We start from the raw sequence: 23,424 nt of genomic DNA, 5'->3' as shown, positions 1-23,424 counted from the left end.
TCTAGGAAAATACTTTATTGTGGAAGTGGGATGTGCAGGAGCTCTGTACGGTACAAACCAACAGCAGCGACGCAGTCACCAGCACACAGACGCGCGACAGTGGCACCCAAAGCCCAGCCCAGGGGGGCAGCGGGAGCCAGAGGGGGGGGCCACAGCCACTACATCACCTTGGGCCTGGCGTTGAGGCGGATGATGGCCCGGTAGTCCCGCACCAGGTCCCGCAGCTGGTCCAAGTAGGGGTTGATGTTCTCCTCCAGCCACTCCTCCACCGTGTCAGGGAAGTAGACCCTCTCCAGGTGGGCACGCAGGTCGTGGATGAAGCTCTCCCAGTCTTCGTGGAGCCTGGCAGGGGGAGAGCAGGGAGGGGTCCAGCTCCCTCCTGCGAGGAACCCCAGTGCCAAGTTCGGGACCTTCCCCAGCCCCACGCAGGCAGCCGGGGGGGGCTCCCAGCCCCCAGCACCACGTACTTCAGCACCTTGCTGCCGAAGCTCTCCAGGTTGCGGGGGTTGCCGAACTGGCGCTTGCGGTGATAGGGGCTGAACCAGCCCTTGATGGCGCTGGGGAGGCAGGAGGGGAGTGGGGGGCGCGGGGGCCACCCGGGGACGGGGAGCTGCACGCCGGGCAGGTCCCCTCCCATGCAAAAACTCTCGTGCTCTGGCCCCGTGGCCAGAACTGGCCTCCTGCCGCCCGTTACCTCTCCTCCTCCAGCGCCTTAAGGATGCTCTCCTTCAGGTGGCCATTGACCTGCTCGACCATGTGGTAGATCTCCGCGCCGGGGAAGGCTCCCCTGCCCTCGCTGGGGAAAGGGAGGAAGAGGAGGAGGTGAGCGCCCAACATGTGGGGTGCGCCAGCCACGCTGGGGCTCTGGACTGGGGGAACCCCAGAATCTTGCGTGGCTGGAGAATGCCCGTCCTCACCCCAGGCGGGTCTGGGACTGGGGTATTTGGGTAACCGACCCCCCCACTCCCCTCCTGTTCATCCCTCCTCATGCAATGGGGCCCAGGCTGTGCCACAACCACGCACCACGTGCTCTGCTCCAGCTGCATGCTCTGGAAACCCAGCGTGTCCAGGACCTTCCTCTTCGTCTTTTCCGTGAAACCCCCTGGGGAGGGCGAGGAGAGGGGCAGAAGGGCCCGGAACCACCCCACCATCAGGCACTCGCCCCTGGTTTCACCGCATCCCCAAAACTGGGGGAGCTGAAGGTCTCCTTCCACTGCCTCCCACCCCCTTCCTGGTCTCCTTCCCTGCCTGCAGGTCGGGGTCTCACAGGCAGTGGCTGCCTGCGGGTTAGGGAGATGGGGGATGAGCCCGGCCGCACCGGCTGGCCCGGTGCTGGCAGCAGGGCGGTGGTGGCTCACCGTTCACCAGGGTCTGGAGGCAGACGGCCAGCGAGGGGATGCCGACAGGCAGCAGCTCGCAGAGCACCGAGTAGTGATCGTACCTGCAGAGCGGGGCCAGCCGTGCCATTGCCACCGGCGGGGCTGCGCGGGCGCCGGGGAGGCCAGGGGTCCCGCTGTCCCTCACCTCTGCCAGCCGGTGAGGACGATGCCCTGGCAGCGCAGAGGGGCCAGCCGCGGCAGCGCCTGCATCACCTTCAGCCAGCTCAGGTGGTTTTTCAGGTGGTAGCTCAGGGGGGGCCAGCTCTGCGCCGGTCCCGTCGTGCCCTTGAAGGCACTGGCAAACCACACCGCCTCGAAGCCGCTCTCTGCGTACTTGGCGAGGAACGACCCTGCAGCGGGACAGGCACGAGCCACCTGTGCCACTGTCCCCCCCGAGGGGGGGGCTCGGGGAGGGGTGTCCCCCCCCGCCAGCCCCGGGAGCCTGGCACCGCTGCCTTACCGATCTGCTCAGCCTCGAAGTCGGGTGCATAGAACCACACCACGGGCGAGACGTGCTTTGCTATCCCAGACTCTGTGGGGGGAGCAGGGATGGGGACGTGGGTGCCAGTGCCTGTGGCAGGAGACCCACGTCCCCGCAGGGCCAGGCACAGGCTGGGCACCAGGCATGACGCCTGCCAGAGCGGCCCTGTGGACCCCCGAGTCCCCCAGCTTGGGTGCCACCCCTGCTGTCCCCGTCCTCTCACCCCGCAGGGCTCCCGCGCTGATTTTCCTCAGCATGTCGTCCCACATGAGCGCCCGCAGCCCCCAGTACTGTGCGGCGATGAAGCCCAGCACCTCCTTGATGTGCTTCAGGTACATGGTCCCCGTGTCACCCTTGTTGTGGCTCATCCAGTTCTTGGAGTCCATCCCCTCCCCGAGATGGAAGACCTGGGGTTGGGGGGGGGAAGGGGGATGCTCAGACCCCTGGGAACACACCTGGCACCCGGGGCGAGGCCTGGGGTCCCTGCATGACCTGTTGCCCACCTCATCCGCGCCGATGTGGATCCAGGTGGAGCGCCTGTGCTTCTCCATCACCTGCGACAAGATGCTCTTGAGCAGGGCCAGGGTGTCGGGGACGTGGGGGTTGAAGCTGTTGGGGAAGCGCTCGACCTCCCGCAGGTGCTGGTACTTCTCGTGCTTGAGGATGAACTGCGCGGGAAGGAGTGTTGGGAGGGCGGTTTTCCAGGAGGAAACCCCCCCGCCGTGATGCGGGATGAGGAGGGGGATCGGGACCCCCTACCTCCACGTGCCCAAAGGTCTGCACCAGGGGAACCACCTCCAGCTTGTGGAGCTCCGCCAGCTGCTGGATCCGCTCGACATCCTCCTCGCTGGGAGGGCAGGGACAGGCTCACCAGGGGACGCCGGGGCAGAGGGCAGAGTGTGAGGGCACTGCCTCCTCCTCCTCCTCCTCCAGCACCCTGCCCCACGTGGCCCCAGCCACCCCACGCCTGTGTGGACTTTATTATAGGGACACAAATATTGACCCAGCAGGGCAGGAAGCCAGTCGGCCGGTGGCACAGCCCAGCACTCTGACCACGGTTATCATGGGCACAGGTCCAGGGGGGTCACACCCAGCCCCTGGCACACCGGGACAGCCCCCCCCAGCCAGCTCAGCACACAGCCCCAGCTCACCTGTAAGCGTACGGGGACCTGAGGATTTCCAGCTCCCCCTTGAAGGGGAACATGTCCTCGTACTCAATGAGGATGCCGTTGGCTCCCAGCTGGGACAGGAGGGGGAACACCTGTGGGGTGGGCAGGGTGGGCTCAGCCGGTGGGGACGGCACAGCCCCCAAGGGATGGTGGGGACAGCGGTAGGTCGAGCCTCAGCATGTCCCTCCCCAGCATCTCCCGCCAGTCCCTGGGCACCCTCACCTGCTCCAGGTAGGAGACCCTGGGCGCAGCTCCCTTGAGGTCCAGGTGGACCAACCTCATCTCGGTGGCACTGACGTCCTTGGGGACCTGCGGCCCAGCCTCTTGCCTCGGGGCCGTTATCTTTGCCGCAGGGACCTCCAGAGCCTGGCTCTGGGGACCGGTGTCCTGGCCGGTGTCACCTGCGTCCCCCCAGAACTCGCTGTCCTTGCTGACATGCTTGTGCAGCTCCAGGGTAAAGCTGCAGGGAGCACAGCAGGGCTGGGGGTGCCGTGGGGCACTCGCTGCCCCCCAGCACCAGGCCCTCACGTGGGCATCCCCCAGGGTGTCCCCGGGAGGGGTCTGCGGGGACCCTGAGCCCGCTGGGCTCCTGCTGCCAACTCACCTGTCACGAAAGAGGAACTTGATGCCAGCCAAGGCCACGAGCAGCAGCACGACGAGGCGCAGCAGGTTCAGCCTGTGGCTCCGCTGGAAGGCCATCCCTGGGGGGCACACACGGGGGTCCGGCTGCCCGGTGGCACCCCAAGGGACCCCCGATACAGGTGACCCCATGCAGTCCCACAGAGCGTGCCCTGCTCCCCCGACCCCCTGGCACAAGACCCAGCAAAAGGGGACATGGGGACACCCATCCCGCCACCCCGCTCCCCATCGGGGACATGCACAGGGGGGCTCCGTGTCCCTCCTACCTCGTGTGCCCCAGCACAGGGGCCAGTGGCCGGACCTGCCTTTGCCTCTGCCCGCAAGGGCACAGACTCCTCGGGCTCCGCCAGTGCCGGAGCAAACAAGGCGGTGGCTGCAGGGCAGGTCCCCGCCGGGGGATCCCCTCGAGCCGCTGTGTCACCTCCAAGGCGAGGGCTGTGTCACAGGGTGGCTGGGCAGGGTGGCATCATGGGTGCGGCCAGGGCTGGCCAGGCACGGGAGGTAACACCCCTGAGGATGGAGGAGAAGCAATTGGGGACCACTCGGGCACACGCTGGGACTGGGCTGCTCTGGGGACGGGCACTGGCACGGCCAGCGTGATGGTGGCAGCCCAGACCCCCACCCGGCACCCGCAGCGATGCCCGGGGAGGCGAGTGCCACAGAGGGGAAGGGGCACGAGCTGCTTCACCCACTGAAAAACAACCTTGGAGCAGGGCAGGAGCCCAGCGGGGTCTGGCCACCCGGGATCGGAGCCCAGTGAGCTGCAGACTGATGCTTGATCCCTCACAGGGGGGCTGGTCTGGTTAAACCAATGTTTGATCCCTCACAGGACGTGTAGGAGAGGCTACGTGGGGTGCAGGGAATGTGTCAGAGAATCGTCACAACTAAGATTAATAAAATTAATTTGAAGTCTTTTTTTCCTAAACCAGTTTTGAGAATCCCCATCCTGAGATGGGGATCTACCAATTTTGATGAAAGCCAGCCCAAACCAAAGGCAGTCTCCGCAGGGCAGGAGGTGGCAGGTGCCCCTTCTCTGGCCCCCCCACGGTCACAGCTTGAGGGGTTGCACAGAGATTTGTCCCTCTCGGGGGACACCACAAGCCCTGACACCGAGACCCACAGTAGCGTCCCATGCAGCCGGCTGCGACAGGAGATGCTCGGCCAGCTGGGCACAGCACTGGGGGCACTGCCACAACAGGGGGGTGGGGGGGCACTGCCGTGATGAGGGGACACTGCTCCTGTGAGCCCCGGGGAGCCACCGACCTCTGCAGCCTCCCTGGCAGAGCAACACCAAGCGTACCCCGTGTCCCCCACTCTGGCAGCCCCCTCGCTGCAGCCCCTCCTCGCCCGCAGCGCTGCTCCCAGGTGACAAGGGACCCACGGTGACACCTGCTCCCACCCCCGGAGCCCAGAGCCACCCCGCTGCGGGCAGCATGTCTCCCATGGTCCCCCCAGCACAACAGGCAGGAGGAAGCACAAATCCTCCTGGAAGTACACATGAAGCATTAGCATAATTTCTGCCCCTTTCCCCCCCCTTTTTCACCAATTCTGGCGTGTGTGGTGAGGTGGGGATGGGGCAGAGCATCAACACCCCCAGCCCAGCAGCTGCTGCGGGCGTCGGGGCAGCTGCCACCAGCCCGTTCGGTGAGTTGCCACCCAAACGCGCCGAAATTCAGGGTTAAATTCAGCGTCGCCAGATTTGGGAGCTGAAAAGCAGATTTTAGCGGCTGCAGGTGCACAAGCGGCTCAGCTGATCGCGAGGGTTTTGTTTGTGTCGCCAGAGCAGTGGCACCAGGGGAGAGTGGCGCTGAGCCGCCCCGCGCCTCCAGCTCTGAATTAGCCCTTTTTCCAGACACAGCTCTAATCCCTCCCGACATGTTCCTCCTGCTGCGGGACACAGGGCGGCCGGGACCCCCCCCAGCATATCCTGCAGAGCCAGTGCGGGAGCACGAGGCCCCAGCCAGGCCACGGCACGGGGCAGCATCCCAGCTCCATCCCCATCACCCCGTACCCACGGGTCACCCCGTGGTCGCGCATGGGAAGCAGGACAGGAGCCTGTTTTGGGGGCAAGAGCCTGGTTTTGGGGCAGGTTGTGCCTGTGCTGTCCCCTGCTGCATGGACAAGATGCCTCGTGCTCAGCAGGGGACAAACGCTGCACCCCACTCCCTGCCTTGCCCGTCCCCACTGTGGTTCCATCCTGCCCGGCTCTGGATGCTCCAGGGATGTGCCAGGCTGGGGACAGCTGCCAGCCCAGGGCTCACCTCTGCTGGGTGCACAGGAAAAAAGGGGGGGGTCCACAGCCCCCCGGGCACGGGGCAGGCGGGCACGGGGAGCCCAGCACCCAGGAAGGCCATAAATATGCGAAGTGTTAATCACGCTGTCATGGGAACACAGCGCCTGATCGGAAGAGGGATAAATATTTAGACAGACACTGTCAGCTCGCCAAGATTTGGCGTTTTTAATATATGTTATCTTGTTTAAATAGAAAACAGGTTTCTAGGATTTGAGCCTCTCTGGCACAGCCCAGGCAGGATGGATGCACGCCGGTGGTGGGGTGCAGTGCCAAGGGGTGACGGGAGGAGCCCCGACTCTGCGTCCCTGTGCCGGCGGGAGATCCCGTCGCAGCGAGGGCTCAGCTGATTGATGCTGCCCCCCTGACCCAGCAGCTCGCCGCTAGCGCCCGCTATATTTATTAACGTGGCATCTTCCTCTGCCAACCCTTCGGGGAGGCGCTGGCATCATCCCCGGGAGGCTCGGGAGAGCCCACGGCTCCTCTCAACCAGCCAGCCTGGCTCAACGCTCTCAGCAGCCGTGGGGCGAGGAGGGGGCTGGACCCTCGCCCCCCTCCATGCACCCTACGGGAGTTTTGCTCCCAGAAGCCAGCTCCCCACTTACCTTCCGAGCCCAGAGGAGAGGAGAACGGAATCAAACTCAAACCCGAGCCGTGTGCCCCCAGGGTGGCAGGTGCCACTGCAGCCCACAGAGCGGCAGCGAGGGTTTCGGGTGCCGCCGTGGGGTTTGGGTGCCGCTCGGTTGCCCACCGCCCCGTTCCCCAGCCGCGGTCGTGCCAAACCCTCGCTCCTGTCGGTGCGGCCGTGGGAAGAGCGACGCTGCTCCGGGCACACTCGTGTTCAGACGCTTCTAGAGCCTTCCTCGGCCAGCCCGGCCGTCACCGTCCCTCGCACCCCGCCTGAGACTCCCCTACGCTGCCCCTCGCCAGAGGCCACGGCACTGCAGTCCCACGGCCGGGGGGGTCCTGCGTGGGGAGGTTGCGGACACCCCCCCCACCCGCGGGGCTACGGCCCCCCGGGGCACAACCTGCACCCCGCAAATCTGGGGCACCCCACATCCCTCTACGTCCCCAGCTACCCCTCGGGCATCCCCACGTCCCACGGGACGCTGCAGGCAGCCCCTACAGCCCCGGTTCCCGCTGCGGTACCGGGCATCCCTGCGGTACCGGGCATCCCTGCATCCCCCCGGGCATCCCTGCATCCCCCCGGGCATCCCTGCGGTACCGGGCATCCCTGCATCCCCCCGGGCATCCCTGTGGCACCGGGCATCCCTGCGGCACCGGGCATCCCTGCATCCCCCCCGGGCACCCCCGGCTCCCCCGGCCCTTACCGGCAGGTGCGGGGCCGCCGCGGGCACCGCCCGGAGCGGGCGCGGGCGCGGGCACGGACGGCAGCCGCCGCCGCTCTTAAAGGGCCCGGGCGGCGCCGGTGCCGCGGCGCGATGCGGGGCCGGGGCCGGGCGAGGAGGGATGCTCCGGCTCCCGCCGCGCACAGCGGGGGCGGCACCGGCAGGGCGGGGACCGGTCCCCAACGCCCCGGTACGGCGGGAAACACCGGCACAGCGCGGAGCTGCCGCCTGCACCAAACGGTGGTCCAGGCCCCGGGACCGCACCGCGGTGCCCCGGTGTGGGGTTGTTCCCGGGGTGTGCCCGGTACCCGGTGCCCGGCCGGTTCTCGGCGCTGCGCCCCCTGGCGGCGCCGCTGGGAACGGGCTCCCCCCCTCTCCCGGTACCCCGTGGTCTCGCCTCCCCCCCCCCCCCGTCCCCTTCACGTGGTCCCGCCCGCCGCCGCGCTCCTGCGCATGCGCGCTCCCGCCGGACGGCGCCCCGAGAGGCCGCGCGCCACGCGCACGCGCAGTCCCCTCGGCGCATGCGCAGAGCGACCCGCGCCCCGGGCGGGTTCCGCGCCGGTCCCGGCTACCGGCACCGAGCGGGGGGGGGTGCGTGTGTCGGTCTCCGAGCTCCCCCGCGTCGCGGCAGGCGTGGACCCACGCGTGAGCGGGGTGCGGCAGTGGGGACCGGGTGGCGGCGGGGCCTGAACGGTCCCCGGCGGCAGGAGGATGAACGCCGCGCAGGGCACGGTGGGCAGCGACCCGGTGATCCTGGCCACGGCCGGTTACGACCACACGGTGCGGTTCTGGCAGGCGCACAGCGGTATTTGCACCCGCACCGTCCAGCACCAGGACTCCGTATCCTTCACCGCCGCCCCGGGCCTGGGGGGTGGGGGGTTCCGGGGGGGCCGCCCCACCGCCACCGTTAACTCGGTGTCACCGGGTGGGTCCCGGTTGCTGTTTCTTACCGACCTTAACGGGCGCCTGCAGCAGGTGAACGCCCTGGAGATCACACCGGACCGCAGCATGATCGCAGCCGCAGGTGAGGCCGCCCGGCCTCCCCCTGCCCCGGGCGGTACCGGGCACGGGCGGGGGGACGTCGGTCACCCCCTGCCCGGTTGTTTCTGCAGGCTACCAGCACATCCGCATGTACGACCTCAACTCCAACAACCCCAACCCCGTCATTAACTACGACGGCGTGAGCAAGAACATCACCTCCGTGGGCTTCCACGAGGATGGGCGGTGGATGTACACGGGAGGGGAGGACTGCATGGCCAGGATCTGGGACCTGAGGTGGGCAGAGGCGGCAGTTCCCCCCCTCCGGCAGCACCCCAGAGGCGCTGGAACCTCTTAAATCCTTCCTCACCGTTTTGTTGCAGGTCTCGTAACCTCCAGTGTCAGCGGATTTTCCAGGTGAACGCTCCCATTAACTGTGTCTGCCTGCACCCCAACCAGGTGAGTGCCGGCTCCCGCGCTTTCCCAGCTCACACTTCGCTGTGGCTCCTCCGGGTAAACCTGAGGGGCTGCGGAGTTTTATAGTAGCAGACACAGCAAAAAAGTAGGGGGCTGGCTGGGGAGGGTGGCCTTCCTGGTGGCACAGACCCGCGAGCTCTTGGTGGCATTGCTGGACGAGCAGCAGACGGTTTCCCTCACCCTGGCTGCCCCTCCACCAGCTCCCTCGCTGAGCTGCTGGTGCTGGGAGCTTTGGGTGGGAACACCCAAAATCTTTGGGCTTTTTGGTGTGGGAACAAGGCCCACGTGACACGGGAGCCGGCACGACAGACGTGCAGTCCCTCTGTCTGCCCCGGGAAAGCCAACGCTGCGTTGTGCGGTGGAGCAAAGCCCCCCGCCCCGAGCAGGCTCATGCTGCGGCCGTCAGCTCTGCCACAGCCTGGGGTTCTGTCTGCGAGGAGCTCGTTTCACGTTTGTGCTAATTACCTGGTGGCTGTTGCAAAGAGACGGCGCAGCGGCTGTGGTGGGCCCCTCAGCCCATGGGAGGAAACGCTCCTTTGGGGCCAACTGCCCCGTGAACGTAACTAAGGGGGTGTGATGGGAGTGGAACTGGTGGCACAGGGCAGACTGGGGAGCTTGGGAGCGGCACCGCTGCCAGGAAAAAGCATCTCAGGGCCTGTGGCCCCTGTTACCTTCAGGACTTTGGTCAGATGTGCTCGAGATTCACCAGTCGGTTCAGGAGCTGTTGATAAACGGGAAGCGAGGTGGAAAGGGAGCGCGGTGCGTTAGAGGTGAAAATCAATACGTATCAGTGCAGCGTTAATAACCCGTCCGGTCTGCTGCGTGCTCAGCGCTGCAGGCGTGGCGCTGCAAACCTTCCTAAAAAAGCTGAGTAAGAGGAATGTTTCTTTGCATTTCATTTTGCAAAGGTTTCATTTTGAAAAGGTTCTGAAAGTTTGGAATTTCAGGCCAGATTTGAGATCAGTGATTTGGATCAGACTTGACTGCTGATGCTCCTGTAGTGCCGGTGCTGTGAGAATGCATTATGTTAAAACAAGTATTATTATTGCACATAGATCTTACATGTGAAATAATCACTAACCAAGATGCTGCCGAGGTGCAGGAGAAGTGTTAGTTTGTGAGCAGAACGCAGTTAATTACTCCAAAGGTGGCAGCATTTATTCGGATGGCTTCATCACTCTGCCTTTCCCTGCTACAGTGATGCTGATCCAGTTATCTGAGAGACATTTCTCACAGCCTGGGTAAAGCCGTGACGGCTTTAGCAATTGCACTTAAACCTGCTAAGAGGGGACCAAGGATCGAGGCGGCCAGAAGATGCTTCTGCGCTGTGCAGTCAGCTAAATATATCGAGCAATGATTGTCTTCCTCAGAAACAAGCCTTTGCTCACAGGTACAGGATTAGCTGCACCCGATGACCTGATCTCCTCTAGGGATTCTGCTAAAATTATGGACAGCGCAAGACTGTCGATAAAAGCTGTGGGTTTAGTGGAGAGCCGCCAGCATTGTCTTCTGCTCTGAGCACGGGATCAGAGCCAGAACTCCTGCCCTTCAGCTGGCTCTTGTCCTTCCCTTGAGAAGGGGAGAGAGAGAGAGAAAAGCCCATTTAGGCTTGTGTTTTTCAGGTATCTGTACACTCTTGAGTGCTTCGGTTGTTCACTGGCCAACTTGCATCTTAATGCCTGCTTCTCAGACGTGCTGAAAATCATTTGGCTTCTGTGGATGTTGTTTGGAGCTGTAGCTGTGCAACGGTTCTTGAAATCAGGCAGCCGCTGTCTGCTCTGGGGTTTATAAAATTAGCAAACACTTCTGTAAAGGTAAACAGCCTTTCTGCAGAGTGTAACGTGAGAGTCGTCCTCTGCTCTCAGCGCGCAGGGGCAGTCAGCAGGCTGCTGGAGCTCTGGAACAGCCCCATGCTGGGGAGTAATTAGGCAGAACAGGACCCTGATGCTTCAAACCAGAGCAAAGGTCCCCGTGGTGCTACACGGGCATCGGCTTGAGGCTGCTGCTTGCGGGGTTCTCCTTGGAGAGATGAGGCTGCTGGTTTTCTTGCAGGCTGAGCTAATTGTGGGCGATCAGAGCGGTGCTATTCACATCTGGGACCTGAAGACCGACCACAACGAGCAGCTGATTCCAGAGCCCGAAGTTTCGGTGAACTCGGTTCACATTGACCCCGATGCCAGTTACATGGCGGCTGTTAACAGCTCGGTGAGCTCCGACGGCCTCGCATGTGGGGTGGGATTTACAGTGCTCCGGAGCTCTGCCTCCCCAGGGCAGGGGCTCTGCACATACCAGCTTCACCTGCAGCTTTTTGCTGTGGCTGGATGTGCTGCTTTTGGGTGAGTGACCACCAGCCCAGCCACAGATCCACCCCGCTCCATCTCACCGTAGGGAAATTGCTACGTGTGGAACCTGACGGGTGGCATCGGCGAGGAGGTGACGCAGCTGATCCCCAAGACCAAGATCCCTGCACACAACCGCTACGCCCTTCAGTGCAAGTTCAGCCCCGACTCCACGTGAGTGTGTGGCAGTCCCTCGCCTGCCTCCTTCGCGGGCTGGCAGAGGCCAGTTGGCTGATGTTGGCTCCACGCTGCCCTGCAGGGCCCCCGGGGAAGAGCAGGGGACACGCTGGGCCCGGGCTGCCGGTGGTGGCCTCGTGCTCCCTGATCTCGGCTGGCTTTGCAGCCACGAGCTGTTCTCACAGCCGGGGTTGAATTGATCTCCGGGAACAAAGTGGTGAGCTTGGTGTGTTCCTTCACCAAGTCTGTCCGGCTCAAATCTCATAAAGCAGATGATTTACATGTCAAGAAATCAGATTACAGCAAACACAGGTCTCCAGGTTGTTACTGTTCCAGGCCCACGTTAACGAGAGGCCCTCGAACATACCGTGTGGCTAATAAGGTTGCCCTCGCATGTCTCTTTGCAGGCTCCTGGCTACATGTTCTGCCGATCAGACCTGTAAGATCTGGAGGACTTCAAACTTCTCTCTGATGACAGAGCTGAGCATTAAGAGCAATAACCCAGGGGAAACGTCTCGGGGCTGGATGTGGGACTGCGCCTTCTCTGGGGACTCTCAGTATATAGTCACAGGTGAGGCACCGCTGCGCTCCTGCCCTTGGCCTGCCACTGGATTTGGATTGTTAGTGGCAGGGCCTGGCGCTAGCACAGGAATTACCCCTTCCTCTAGCTGGGACGTTGCCAAACCCTCGTGCATGTGAGGAGAGAGCCCCCAGCCTCACACCCACAACACCTAAATCCCCTCAGTGTTTTGCCTGTGCTTAAGGGAGCATCTGTTTAAGCTGGAGGGATGATCTCCGTGTGTGCAGTTCATTTCATCTGGTAGAAACGCTGTTGCAGTGATGGTCCCTTCAGAACGTGTGGTCGTTTCCACAGTAACTTCTCACCGAAATAATTAAAACCTCACCTAACACAGAAATGCACTAAGCTTCTTGCTGTGCGCAGCTCCCTTACCTGTCATCGACAGCACTAACAACTGTGTTCAATGAAGGAAAAGTCTTGTAATAAAAAAAAAGTGTAAAGGTTAATGCCATATATCCCACTTCTCTTTTCGCTTTCTGTTCCAGCCTCCTCTGATAACCTGGCCAGACTTTGGTGCGTGGAGACGGGAGAGATCAAGAGGGAGTACAGTGGCCATCAGAAAGCAGTCGTCTGCCTGGCTTTCAACGACAGCGTGCTGGGATAACGCTCACGCGCCGGAGGGAGAGGACCCCTCTGCTTGTGTTGCCTTGTCCTACAGCGGCAAACACCCTCCCCGCAGCCCGGGACACACGCTTGTAACCGGCCCCTCCTGTGATGGAGGGGGCTCGGTCTCTGGGAGCTGGGTCAGAGCAGGCTCCAGCTCCCAGCAGATCATCACCGCAGCACACATGGCCGCGGCGGGAGAGTGCCGGGACAAAAGGGAAAGGAGGGGGAGGCACGGTCCCGCTGCGGGGACCTGGGTACGGTTCAGGTGGAGGAATCCCTGTGGCATCACAGCTTTGTGATGTTCTTGTACCCCAAAGCAGGGAAAAAAAAATAAATATCAGCCTTTCTAAATGATGGAAGAGGCTGAGCAAAGAGAGGAAAGGCAACTGTTTTCTTGTTTTGCAATCCCTTTATTCAAAGTGTGTTTCAGACTTGGAGAGCTGCGCTCCTGTAGAGCCAACCACCCCCAACAGATGTAATAACCTCGTGTTGAACAGGGCATGTACCATAAAACTACTCCCCGTGACTCCTCTAGGCCTGGATCTCCTAATACCTACGTACAAGCTGCAGCCCTGGAGCACAGCAGCAAATAAAGTGTCTGTACTGACAGTGCTGAGCAGAGTCCTGTTATTGTTCTAAACTCTCCTGAACTGCAGCATGAAATCAGCAGGAAGCTTTGGGGGGATATTGTAGATGTTACCTTCCTTGTTGAAATCAGAGGCTTTTCAGGAATCCAGTTCAAGTATGTAGAGCAGCGAGAGGGCATCCGTGGCTGCAGGACTTACTCGGGGAGGTAATAGAAGCAGATAGACACACAAATGTTGCTTGGGAAGCAGATGTCAATGCAAAGGTAGATCAGCCGCTGCTTCCCCGGACCTGCAAATGAGCAAGGACAGGAGCAGGGTGAGAGAAACACTTTTGCAGTCACAGATATGAGTCCCTGGGGAGCTGAACAAGCGGAAAGCCTCAGGGAATGACCTTTCTCATTAAAGCTGGAGTTAGACAGAACAGAATGAGCTTGGCAGGCTGCGTTTGCCAACAGCGGCGCAGGGGGCTGCTCTGTGTTGTGGCTGTGCTGTGCAAGCAGGCTGTGCCCGGGGAAGGGGGTGTGGGGCCTTTCTCCGCCAGCACCAACATTCTCTGCGGGTTGTGGGTACGAGCCAGTGCTCCCTGATCACTAAACAATGGCTTGATTCTGAACTAGAGGTCACCTGTTCCCATCCCGGGCCATGGCAGCCCATCCCAGGACGTGCATCAGCTTTTACACAGCAGAGCCTGCTCCTTGTAGAGGTACTAGAAACAATCGTGCTTCCCTCTTCTGCAAAGGGATGTGTGGGACAACTTACCCTCCCCTCTCCTGACCCAGAAGATGGATGTCTGCTCACACAGGGCCTGGACAGCCTCCCCCAGGCTTTTGGGGTCCACCTGTTCCCCTGCCAAAATGCCCATGAACTCCCGGTAGTACTTGGTCTGGTTATTCTGACGTAGCAGCTCATCGGCCTGAAAGAAACGTCCCTGTTAATTCCTCCCAAGCCACTTTGCCCCTCAGACCCGCTTGCAGGGCACCCAAGGAGCACCCAAGGTTTCTCCCGACACGGCTCAGTCCCCACCGGGCTGCTGGGACGCTCGCCCTGGCCAGAGCAGCCACCCAGGAGCAGCCGGGCTGCCAGGGCTGAGGCCGGAGTGGGGCCAGCCCGCAGCCCCCAGCCAGCCCCGCAGCTCGGGGGATGCGGTTCCTCCCGGGCCCCTCGCTGGGCTGCTTTGTCCTCAGGTGGAGGAGCATCGCTCCGACCCGCGCCTGCCTGCCCAGCGCTGCTGCTACCCCCGGGCTCCGGCTGCATCACAGCTGTGGTGACCCACAGCAGCCCTGTCCCCACTCCACGCGCGGCAGCAGAGCCCCCACCGGGCGTGAGGCAGATCAACCTCCTACAGCCCCATCCTGACCGGGACAGGATGTGGAGCTGCAGCTCCTCAATGCCAGGTCCTCTTTGGTGGCCAGGTGGGCTGCTGGCAGTCCCAGCACCACCAACTCCCCCATTAAGGAGCCTCCAAGCCTGGCAGATGCTTTTTTTCTCTCTGCTCCTACGGGTGCTGTGCTCCTACACCCCTCCGGGTTAAACCCTGCCCATTGCTTCCCAGCTGGGTGGGAGCAACAGGTGAGAGACAAGGAGCCCCCAGGAGCCTCCGAGGAAACAGAGAGCAGATGGCAGGGGCACAAAAAAACGGGGCCTTCTGTCTTCTTGAAACAGAATCTGCCCCCAGCCCACGCATCCATTAACATTTTGTTCAGAGGGTCCGTATACATGATTTACTTCAACCGTCCTCCCTGTGAATTGCTAACAAACCCCCTTTGTTTTTTGTTCCCCAGATTTTTGAGCAGGTAACAGAATCCAGTGGGAGCAGGTCCTGCGAGAGCCTTGCTATTCACCTCTGTGGGACACAACCCCCTTCCCCGACCTGCAACTCTGCCGTTTCTCACAGAAGAGAGGATATCGATAAAACCGGGAGCTGTTGCTCACAGCTCACACGCTGAGCCCAGCGCTGCAAGGCAGAGACACCAACCCAGCGCCCCCTGAGCAGGGAATCGCACAGAACGGGGGGCTGCCACTGCCACCCCCCCACTGGGAGAGCCCCCGTGCCCTCATTCAGCCATGCTGCTGTTAAAAAGTCACCCCTGCAAACACAAATCCACACAGGAAAGGGCCTTCAGTGAGCCAGGACTTGGCACAAAGCCCAACTCATCGCCCCCGTGCGCTCAGTTGCCCCCGGGAGCAGCCACAGCAGCTGCTCACCCTCTGCTCAGATGTGTTGAGGGATGTCTGCAGGGTCTGCAGGTCCCAGTGGTCCATCCTCCGCAGGTAGCACGCGCGCTGCTCCACGGGCTTGTAGCACACGTAGCCCTGTGAGACAGATCGTGCCCTGTGAGAGTGGGCAGCAGCATGTGCCCATGGCCCCAGAAATTGATATTTTTTTTGCCCTGCATTATCTTTCCTAACTAAAAATGCAGAGAGAGGCACCAAACAGTAACTGGTTGATAATTTTCCTGGTCTACACCTCCTGGTCCCACCCCAGCAGCTCTTCTCTCACAGAATCATCTCGGTTGGAAAAGCCCTTGAAGATCCTCCAGTCCAACCATGAACGTCACACTGACCATTCTCAACTCCACCAGATCCCTCAGCTCTGGGTCAGCCCAACTCTTCAACCCCTCCAGGGATGGGGACTCCCCCCCTGCCCTGGGCAGCCCATTCCAACGCCCAACAACCCCTTCTGCAAAGAAATACTTCCTAAGAGCCAGTCTGACCCTGCCCTGGCGCAGCTTGAGGCCATTCCCTCTTGTCCTGACGCTGGTTCCTTGGTTCAAGAGACTCATCCCCCCTCTCCGCACCCTCCTTTCAGGGAGTTGTAGAGGGCCATGAGGTCTCCCCTCAGCCTCCTCTTCTCCAGACTAAACCCCCCCAGTTCCCTCAGCCGCTCCCCATCAGACCTGTGCTCCAGACCCTGCACCAGCTCCGTTGCCCTTCTCTGGTCATACTCGAGTCATTCAATGGCCTTTTTGTAGTGAGGGGCCCAAAACTGAACACAGTAATCTCAGCAGCCTGGGCTCCCCTGTTCACTTCCACACTAAACGAGGCAGGGAATTATCCCAACACACTTACGTTCCTGCTGTCATACAGCACCACAGCGCTGTGGTTGCTCTGCGAGGTTACATAGTAGGTCACGGTGCTCCTGGACTTGTCCACCAAGGCCGTCTGATTCCTCAGCGGGTCTTGCTGGCCCTGGAGCGTTAGCCGGACGAGCTGCGAGCCAGCCTGGGCACAAAGAGAGGGAGGGCAGCACCAACCATCAGCTGTTTGGTGTCTGCACGCAGCATCCCCCCACTGACATCCCCACCCAGCCCCTTTGCTGGTCCCTGCCGCTCGTCTTGAATTATTTAGCAAAGGAGAGAAGCTCTGACCCGAGGGAGGGGAGCTGATCTGTGAAGCAGACCGCTCTCCATCACACCTGGGGGAGAGGTGCTGGTGCCCCTCACGCCAAAGGCACCCATCCTGCCGGGCAGGGGGGTGCTGGAGGGAAGGGCCACAGCCCCCCGCTTGCCCCAGAGGCCACGGTCACGTGTTGGAACGTGCCAGCTCAGCAAAGCACCAGCTTGTGGCTCCATTTACAAACGATGAGCTGAGGTTCCTCTAATTTAAGCAACGGTTCCTGGCAGGCGCGTTGCAGGGGTAGGACAGCTGCTGCTCAGCTCGCTGCCTGCAGCGCTGCCAGCACTTTCCTGCCCTTCTGCCTGCAGGCTGCCTGCGTCTGCCAGGGACGGGAACCAACCTGATCTCAGCCCGTTCATCCCTCCCGGCAAGTGGTTCTGACACAAATCGGGGCTGCAGGCAGGAGGCAGCTTCCCGCCGGATGGGGATCCCTTACCTGGGCAGAGCTGGGGGAGAAGCTGAGAACCCCCACGACGCCGATGCCAACAACTGCGAAAAACACGGCAACAGACAAGACGATCCAGAACGTCCTGGAAGGAGCTGGGAGGTGTCCTGCGGCCCTCCTGCCCTGGGAGCCAAGGCAAGGGGAGGAAAGAACAGGAGTTAAAATCTGCCGGCTACTTTTCCTCGCCAGAAAACACGCTTCCCGCTCATGACACAAATCACCGTGTGAACAGCTGGGGGTTGAGATGTTTTGAGCCCCAAAACATCGCAGCAGCTGTGGAATAATGTCGCTTTTATCCCACAGTGCTGAAGTTCCAGATCTGACATCCCGGTAACCAGCTCTTTCCTCCTGCGGGCAGGGAAGCAGCAAATGCTGCAAACCCACCGAGGAAGGGCTGGAGCTGGAAACCTTCCACAAATGGGCTGCTGCTGCGCTTTAGCAGCAAATTAAATTATTTTGGTTTATAGCAGATATCCCCGGGAGAACCATCAGCATTCAAAACAGACCCTGTGCAGAGTGATCCTGCTTCCTTGCCCCTCCGTATATCTGGTTGTATTTTATTTTCTTGATAAGCTGTTCTTCATGCAGACCAAGCTGTTACTTGAAGCAAAACAGCTTGGCAGTCATGTGGCACTTCTAGTGGCTCTATTCAAATTTACTTTAATTCTTATATTGAAACAATGGCTCTATTCAAATTTACTTCAAGTCTTATACTGAAACAATTAAATTTAACTTAATGGCAGATCAAATTATTTTTACAAAGCAGAATGTGCTTTCGGTAATCTCAACTGTACAGCCCACACTTAAAAAAATAATCTGTTTCTCAATCCTCTGAAGCACGTAGAGAAATTCAATCAATGCCCATGGTCAGATCTGCTACAGCCGCACAAGGAACGGGCTCTCCAAGCCTCAGGCTCTGTTACTGATTTTCTTCTGTAATACGTAAATTCCAGATATATTCCACCAGAAAAGCAGCGAGTCTTAAGAAAGTCAAAACTGCACATAGCTGAAATCTTATCAATTCAAATGCAACAGAGCCCAAGCCCTATGGCAACGGGCAGGTTTTCAATAGCTGATGGAATTCCCTCGGGTGGGAAAGGTGCAGATAAAGAAACCCAGGGACTCCTGTCCCTCGCAGGCCATGGTTCAGGCGCACACACGCGCCCCAAGGTTCTTCCGCACCTCTGCCCCGACCGCCCTGCCCTGCTCAGGGTGAGTTTCTGCTGCGTAAGTGTGGGTGCTCAGGAGATCCCGCCGCTGCCTCCCACAGGGCTGAACTGCGGGTGCTGAGCTTGGGGATGAGCAAAATCTTACCGGGATCTACCGGAGCGGCAGCAGCTCAGCCCCTTCGGAAGAGGAATCGAGCAAGTGGAGAGCGGGGACTGTGACAGCAAGGGGGGAGACCAGGGATACTCACGGCAGGGGGGGCAGCGCCGGCACCGTTCCCACCCTCCATCCTCCCCTTCAGTCGAGGACCTCGCTCCGGCCGCTCTGCCTTGGGCCAGCGCACGCACTGGACATGATCCCCGGCTCCAGGTGCGCCTGGGAAACCTAAACGCGCGTCCGCGAAACGTAACCACGCGGCCAAAGGGCTTCCCAGCCAGGAGCTCCTCAGCTCGGCCCTCCGGGGAGGGTGAAACCCTAGAGCTGCCACCTGGGCAGAGGAGAAGGGGAGGGGGGGGCAGAGCCCAGGGCTGCCGAGCGATGCCGTCAGCGCGGAAACCCGCTCGCCCCGCTCACCTTGCGCGCTGGCTGCAGCGGGCGGGTGGGCGACAATCAGGGGCTTTGTGCCGGCCCTCCGAGCTGGCAGGCGCCGCGAGCGGGAGTGGGTAAGTCTCATTAAGAGGCACAATGGATAGAGGGAAGTGGCCAGCCTGCCCTTGTCATCGGTTATTTCTCCGTTTCAACACAAACTCCGTGCTGCCGGAGCTCCGTGGGCTGCAGCCAACTGTTTATCCTGCAGGCTGCTGCCCCGCGCGCACTCTGGCTGCACAGTTTTTGTGTTCCACACAGACCTCACTGCCTTCAGCCCCCGGGGAACAGGATCTCCGTCGCCACAACCCCTCGTGCCGACAGCCTGGGGTGAGAAATCCCCCGCAGGGAACAGCGTTCCCAGGTCGCCAGACTGCAGTTTTCCCGAGCAGCGCAGGAGCCCCCGTGAGAGCTTTGGGTTTCTGTTTGCTAGCCAGATGTAACCAACTGAACAGAGGCAAGGAAAAGCTCTGCTGAATTCCTTCACGTGGTATCTATCGAGGGAAAATGCAGCTTTTTGACATTTTCCTATCACAGCCCAGGGCTGATCAAACTCAGCCAAGAGGGCAGCTCCTCCCAGAGCTCCTCATCATGGAGGCACTAGCAATCCCTCTCCCCACTCGAAGTCAAAACCAAGTGATTTCAGTAATCACCATCTCATTCTGGCACGCTGCTTCGGTGGGACGCGAACTCAAACTCTGTGCCCAGCCAGAGTCAACCATCACCATCACTCCCACAGAACAGCGGAACTGAGAACACGAGACTCTGGTGGGAATGGGGACGGTCAAACCACCAGCTCTGCTTCTGCAAAGCGATGGGAGCGAGAAGAGGCAGCGCACCCTGCAGCGGGGCAGCTAGCTGGTTGCTTCTTAGCACAAGAAATGTGAAAAAGAAGCTGTAGCCCGCAGGCAGGGTGTTCTCCCCACAGGGATTTTAACAGCCGCACAGCAGATGCTTTCTTTCTTTAAGAAAACACATGCCCTGCCTAATCTAAGGCACAGGAATGAAGCAAAACCCTCTATAAAACCTTGTTCATGAAAGAATTATTCACTCTGCTCTGTGCTGTACTCTAAAAGCGAACTCCAGCCCACGCGAAGAGCCCTGCGCAGCTCCAGGCACCTGAACACAAGATACTCCAGGGTTTGGATTTCTCTCCCCGATACTACACGTGAGGAGTAAAGACAATAAACACAAACCGCTCCCCTAACTCCCAGAAATTCCACACAGCACAGCCGCAGCGAAGCTCACAGAGACTACAAAATAAGACAACGCCAGGGGAAAGTAGGTTTGTGAGTTTAATGTGAATTCAAGTAGTGGCTTAAAAACCATCTGGAAGTTGATACAGAGTTTTGAAGCACGATTGACACCTTCACCAGTACATTTCAGCATCCGTGAATCGAGGTAACGGTTCCCCCGCCCAGCGAACAGCACTCGGCAGGGACAGCTGCCTGGACGAGGCCGGACGCCTCTCCCGGCGTTTACTACTTTACTTGACGTTATTCTGAAGTGATAAGCACCACAGAGGGGAACCGAATCAAAGAACACGTCGTTAAGTCAGACCCTAGCTGCAGTAAATCCATAACGTCCGTTTCCACATTACCCAAAGTAAAAGTTCTACCTGTGAGCATTTCTCTGTGACTTTACACAACCACAGCCTCCAAGCTCCGAGGTACAAACAACCCCCCTTGCACAAGATCAGCGAATATTCTGGTAACACCCAAAGGCAGCAGGAACTGCGTGGTTATTGCTGTACAAACACGGTGGTGAGTCTACTGGTTCCGAGTGTCCGAGTGGAAGGAAACGACATCGCCACACTGCTAGAGCTATTCTGCTGAGCACTGGGAGATGGAGGCAGGCCAGTGGTTAAATTTAACTGCCAATACTGGAATCTATGGAACAGAAGCATATTATTTGCATATATAATTTTTCACTTAATTCTGTAACGCAAAAGCTTTCGACTGTGGCCTTCAATTCAGCCAGCATAAAAATCTACCCTGGAGCCTGAGCCGTGCGCCACCCAAACCCACCCAAAGATCAAAACGAAATCGTCACCTGAGCAAGCAGCCAGTGCCAGGCCCCCACGCCAGGCACACGCCGAAGAGATTGACCTCAGATATTGAAAGGAAGCACGTGCCACCGTCACACAGCCAGCGCTCCCACGGGATTATTTCAGTGGGAAGCTGTACTAGAGCCGTACTACACCCATCCCCTGCAGACTGAGCGTCAGTGCAGATTCTGCAGCTACAGCCAAGGCAAGTGGCTACTCTGATGCTGAGGGAAGTACAAGAACTAACTCGGCACTAATCGATCCCGTTATTTCTGGGAAGCAGCAACAGTGAGGGACAGTCCTGTGTGGTTACTGACCTTCTGCATTACCAAATGCAAAACCTTACAATTAAATCTACTGTCATCAGTGAAGTACATTCCTCTTATCCTCCCTTCTGGGAAACAAGATATATTATCATATACTATGCTTAAATCTATAATTTAAATATATTCTGATATATATTTAGGATTAGGGTAATTCTTGTATGTACATGTACTTTACACATACATCCAACGCCTGGACAAATACAGTATACAGAAGACACTGTCTGTATTTTGTGAGTGGAATCAACCTAACCTGCATCACAAGTGCAATTTGTATTGATCAAATAAAGGAGACGGATTTCAGTTTCTGTGACCTGACGTCACGCTCGCAGCGGGCTGCGCTGCTAAGCAGGACCCCATCCAGAAAAAAAAAAAAAAAAAGGCTAAATGCTAATTTTGCCAGCCACCACAAGCGTTTCCAAACACAGCCGCTAAGTTACTACACACTCCAAGAGTCATTTCCCTGAATAAACCAGACTGAGCCACATCTGCCCAGGCGGGGACACGCCGCAAGATGTTGGGTTCTTTTCCTCAGATCAACCAGCTCTACTTTCCTCAACTCAGTCTAGAGGACAATGTGACATCAAGTATCACAAACATTTGGATAGAGGGTGTGGCTTATAAGTTAAAAAAAAAAAGCCCCAAGCCCCTAAGACTTGGGTGACACCGTAATGCCCTCTTCATTTCAAAGTGCATTTAAAGACCGAGATGTAAACAAAATCATATCAAGAGGACAGGAAGGTTAAAAAGCTAAGGGCTGCTAACTCCGGGTGGTATCCTAGTGAGCACGTTACTGTCACAAGGTGATTAACAGGGGCCCTCCTCAGGGTACCGCTGCGGAGGCCGCAAGCATTTCACTATATTAATCCCCCAGAGCTGGGAGGAGGTCAGCTATGCTATCGACGTAGAAATCGGGAACCAGGCTCTGCCTGGCAGGACAGTCGCTCTCCTGGTGCCCCTTCACTTCATCCAGCGTGGTGACCCCGGTGAGCGTCAGCAGGGTGGTGAGGCCGCAGGTGTTGCCCATGAGGATGTCTGTGTCCAGCCGATCTCCCACCATGATGGTACGAGTGGGATCGATGCCGAATTCGCTCACCACGCAATCAAACATGTACCGGTTGGGCTTTCCTACGATGAATGCCTCGCGCTGGGCTGCTGTCTCCACCGCTTTTACCAGGCAGCCAGTCCCTAGAAAGAGAACAGAAAACATGGATTAGAGACTGTGGAAGACTCTTGGCGTTCACGCAAGCTGCTACAAAACCACACGGTGCTGTGGAAACACAACACCTCAGCTTTATAGACAGGACAGGCAGAGGAACAGGTCGATCCCAAGAGAGGTGGTGCATAAAACCTGCCAGGGGGGCTAAATACCGTCACACATCGAGGTCAGAAAAGAACTGCTAATCCCCCGAGTAAAGGATTAGCAAGGATTCTCCCTGAAAGATCGGGGGTACAGTGAGGAGGGGAAGCCCAAGCTCCAGGACGCTCAGGCTGCCTCACCGAGATGCAAGGCTGAGCCCAGTCGCCCCCAGAGCCCGGGAACTCGCCACGGGCGGCTCTGAACGAGCCGGGATCACCTCCCTGCCCCCGTCGGGCGGCAGGCGAGGCGCCCGGTCGCCCCCCGGTCCCCCCCTCCGCACCCCACCCCGCGCACCGGGGATGGCGGCGCCGCCCTCGAGCGGGAGGCGGTGGTCGCGGTTGGTACCGACGAGGAGGCAGTCGGGGCCGCCGCGCAGGAGGTAGCGCAGGGCCTGGCACAGCTTAGCGTAGCTGAAGTGCTCGTCGAAACCGACGAGGACGGCGCGTACGGCGGGGTCGAGCGGCGCCTGGGCCCAGTCGGCGGGCGTGGGGCCGGGCAGGGCGGCGGGGCCGGGCCCCAGGTGCGGGACGCCGACGGCCTCCAGCTCGGCGGCGAGCGCGGGGCTGCCCAGCACGTAGGCGGCGGCGCCGAGCGGCAGGGCCTGGCGGAGGTAGCGGGCGGCGCAGTAGGCCGAGCCGAAGACGTGGCGGGGCTCGGCGGGCGGGAAGCCCAACCGCTGCAGCTTCTCAGTGTAGGCCGCACGCGTCCGGCTGCTGTTGTTAGTCACGTAGCAGAGGCGTTTGCCCGCCGCCGCCAGCCGGCCCAGCGCCGCCGCCGCGCCGCCCACCGCCGCCTCGCCCCGCCACAGCACGCCGTCGCAGTCGAAGAGCAGCGTGTCGGCGGAGCCCAGCACGGCGCGGGCCGCTTCGACCTCCAGCCGCCGGCACCGCCGCGACCCGCTGCCCGCCATGGCCGCCCCGCCGCTCCTCAGCCGTGCGCCCGCCCCCCGGCCGTCCCCATTGGTCGCGCCGCGATCGGCCAGCGTCCCCATTGGGCAGCGGCGGCCCCGCCCACCCCGCCGGGACCCGGCGCCCGGCGCCCTCTCCCGCC

General features: G+C 60.2%; 4 protein-coding genes across 7 annotated transcripts; 1 reads left to right on the top strand and 3 right to left on the bottom strand.

Moving 5' to 3' along the window:
- On the bottom strand, window positions 1-7,584 carry LOC141950959 (hexosaminidase D-like). Of its 4 annotated transcripts, none has more exons than XM_074886539.1 (15): window positions 7,290-7,584; window positions 3,935-4,178; window positions 3,634-3,730; window positions 3,252-3,489; window positions 3,012-3,121; window positions 2,620-2,707; window positions 2,364-2,528; window positions 2,084-2,267; window positions 1,840-1,911; window positions 1,525-1,729; window positions 1,359-1,441; window positions 1,024-1,102; window positions 695-796; window positions 468-557; window positions 1-342 (listed from the first exon to the last, which is right to left on the bottom strand). In XM_074886539.1, exons 3-15 carry the CDS (start codon window positions 3,726-3,728, stop codon window positions 159-161), a joined length of 1,695 nt encoding a protein of 564 aa, XP_074742640.1. In that variant the 5' UTR covers window positions 3,729-3,730; window positions 3,935-4,178; window positions 7,290-7,584; the 3' UTR covers window positions 1-158. The 4 variants fall into 4 exon arrangements, 3 of the variants coding, with proteins under 3 accessions (XP_074742640.1, XP_074742642.1, XP_074742641.1); XM_074886541.1 differs by lacking the exon at window positions 7,290-7,584 and adding an exon at window positions 6,564-6,992; XM_074886540.1 differs by lacking the exon at window positions 7,290-7,584 and adding an exon at window positions 4,372-4,999.
- Window positions 7,585-7,833: 249 nt separating this feature from the next.
- MLST8 (MTOR associated protein, LST8 homolog) lies at window positions 7,834-13,073 on the top strand. Its single transcript, XM_074886190.1, has 8 exons — window positions 7,834-8,147; window positions 8,280-8,331; window positions 8,420-8,582; window positions 8,669-8,744; window positions 10,815-10,967; window positions 11,151-11,275; window positions 11,686-11,849; window positions 12,344-13,073. The coding sequence occupies exons 1-8, from the start codon at window positions 8,019-8,021 to the stop codon at window positions 12,460-12,462; spliced, it is 981 nt and encodes a 326-aa protein (XP_074742291.1). The 5' UTR covers window positions 7,834-8,018; the 3' UTR covers window positions 12,463-13,073.
- Window positions 13,074-13,143: 70 nt separating this feature from the next.
- On the bottom strand, window positions 13,144-20,451 carry BRICD5 (BRICHOS domain containing 5). The gene is made up of 9 exons (XM_074885508.1): window positions 20,398-20,451; window positions 18,807-18,969; window positions 18,633-18,695; window positions 18,310-18,443; window positions 16,884-17,240; window positions 16,121-16,273; window positions 15,257-15,364; window positions 13,811-13,964; window positions 13,144-13,340 (listed from the first exon to the last, which is right to left on the bottom strand). Exons 1-9 carry the CDS (start codon window positions 20,449-20,451, stop codon window positions 13,246-13,248), a joined length of 1,281 nt encoding a protein of 426 aa, XP_074741609.1. The 3' UTR covers window positions 13,144-13,245.
- PGP (phosphoglycolate phosphatase) lies at window positions 19,927-23,290 on the bottom strand. Its single transcript, XM_074886166.1, has 2 exons — window positions 22,669-23,290; window positions 19,927-22,202 (listed from the first exon to the last, which is right to left on the bottom strand). The coding sequence occupies exons 1-2, from the start codon at window positions 23,282-23,284 to the stop codon at window positions 21,877-21,879; spliced, it is 942 nt and encodes a 313-aa protein (XP_074742267.1). The 5' UTR covers window positions 23,285-23,290; the 3' UTR covers window positions 19,927-21,876.
- Window positions 23,291-23,424: the final 134 nt, after the last annotated feature.

This window comes from Strix uralensis, chromosome 16, assembly GCF_047716275.1.
Source record: "Strix uralensis isolate ZFMK-TIS-50842 chromosome 16, bStrUra1, whole genome shotgun sequence".
In the NCBI taxonomy this organism is placed as follows: Eukaryota; Metazoa; Chordata; class Aves; order Strigiformes; family Strigidae; genus Strix; species Strix uralensis.
This window is presented reverse-complemented; position numbering and strand designations above follow the sequence as displayed.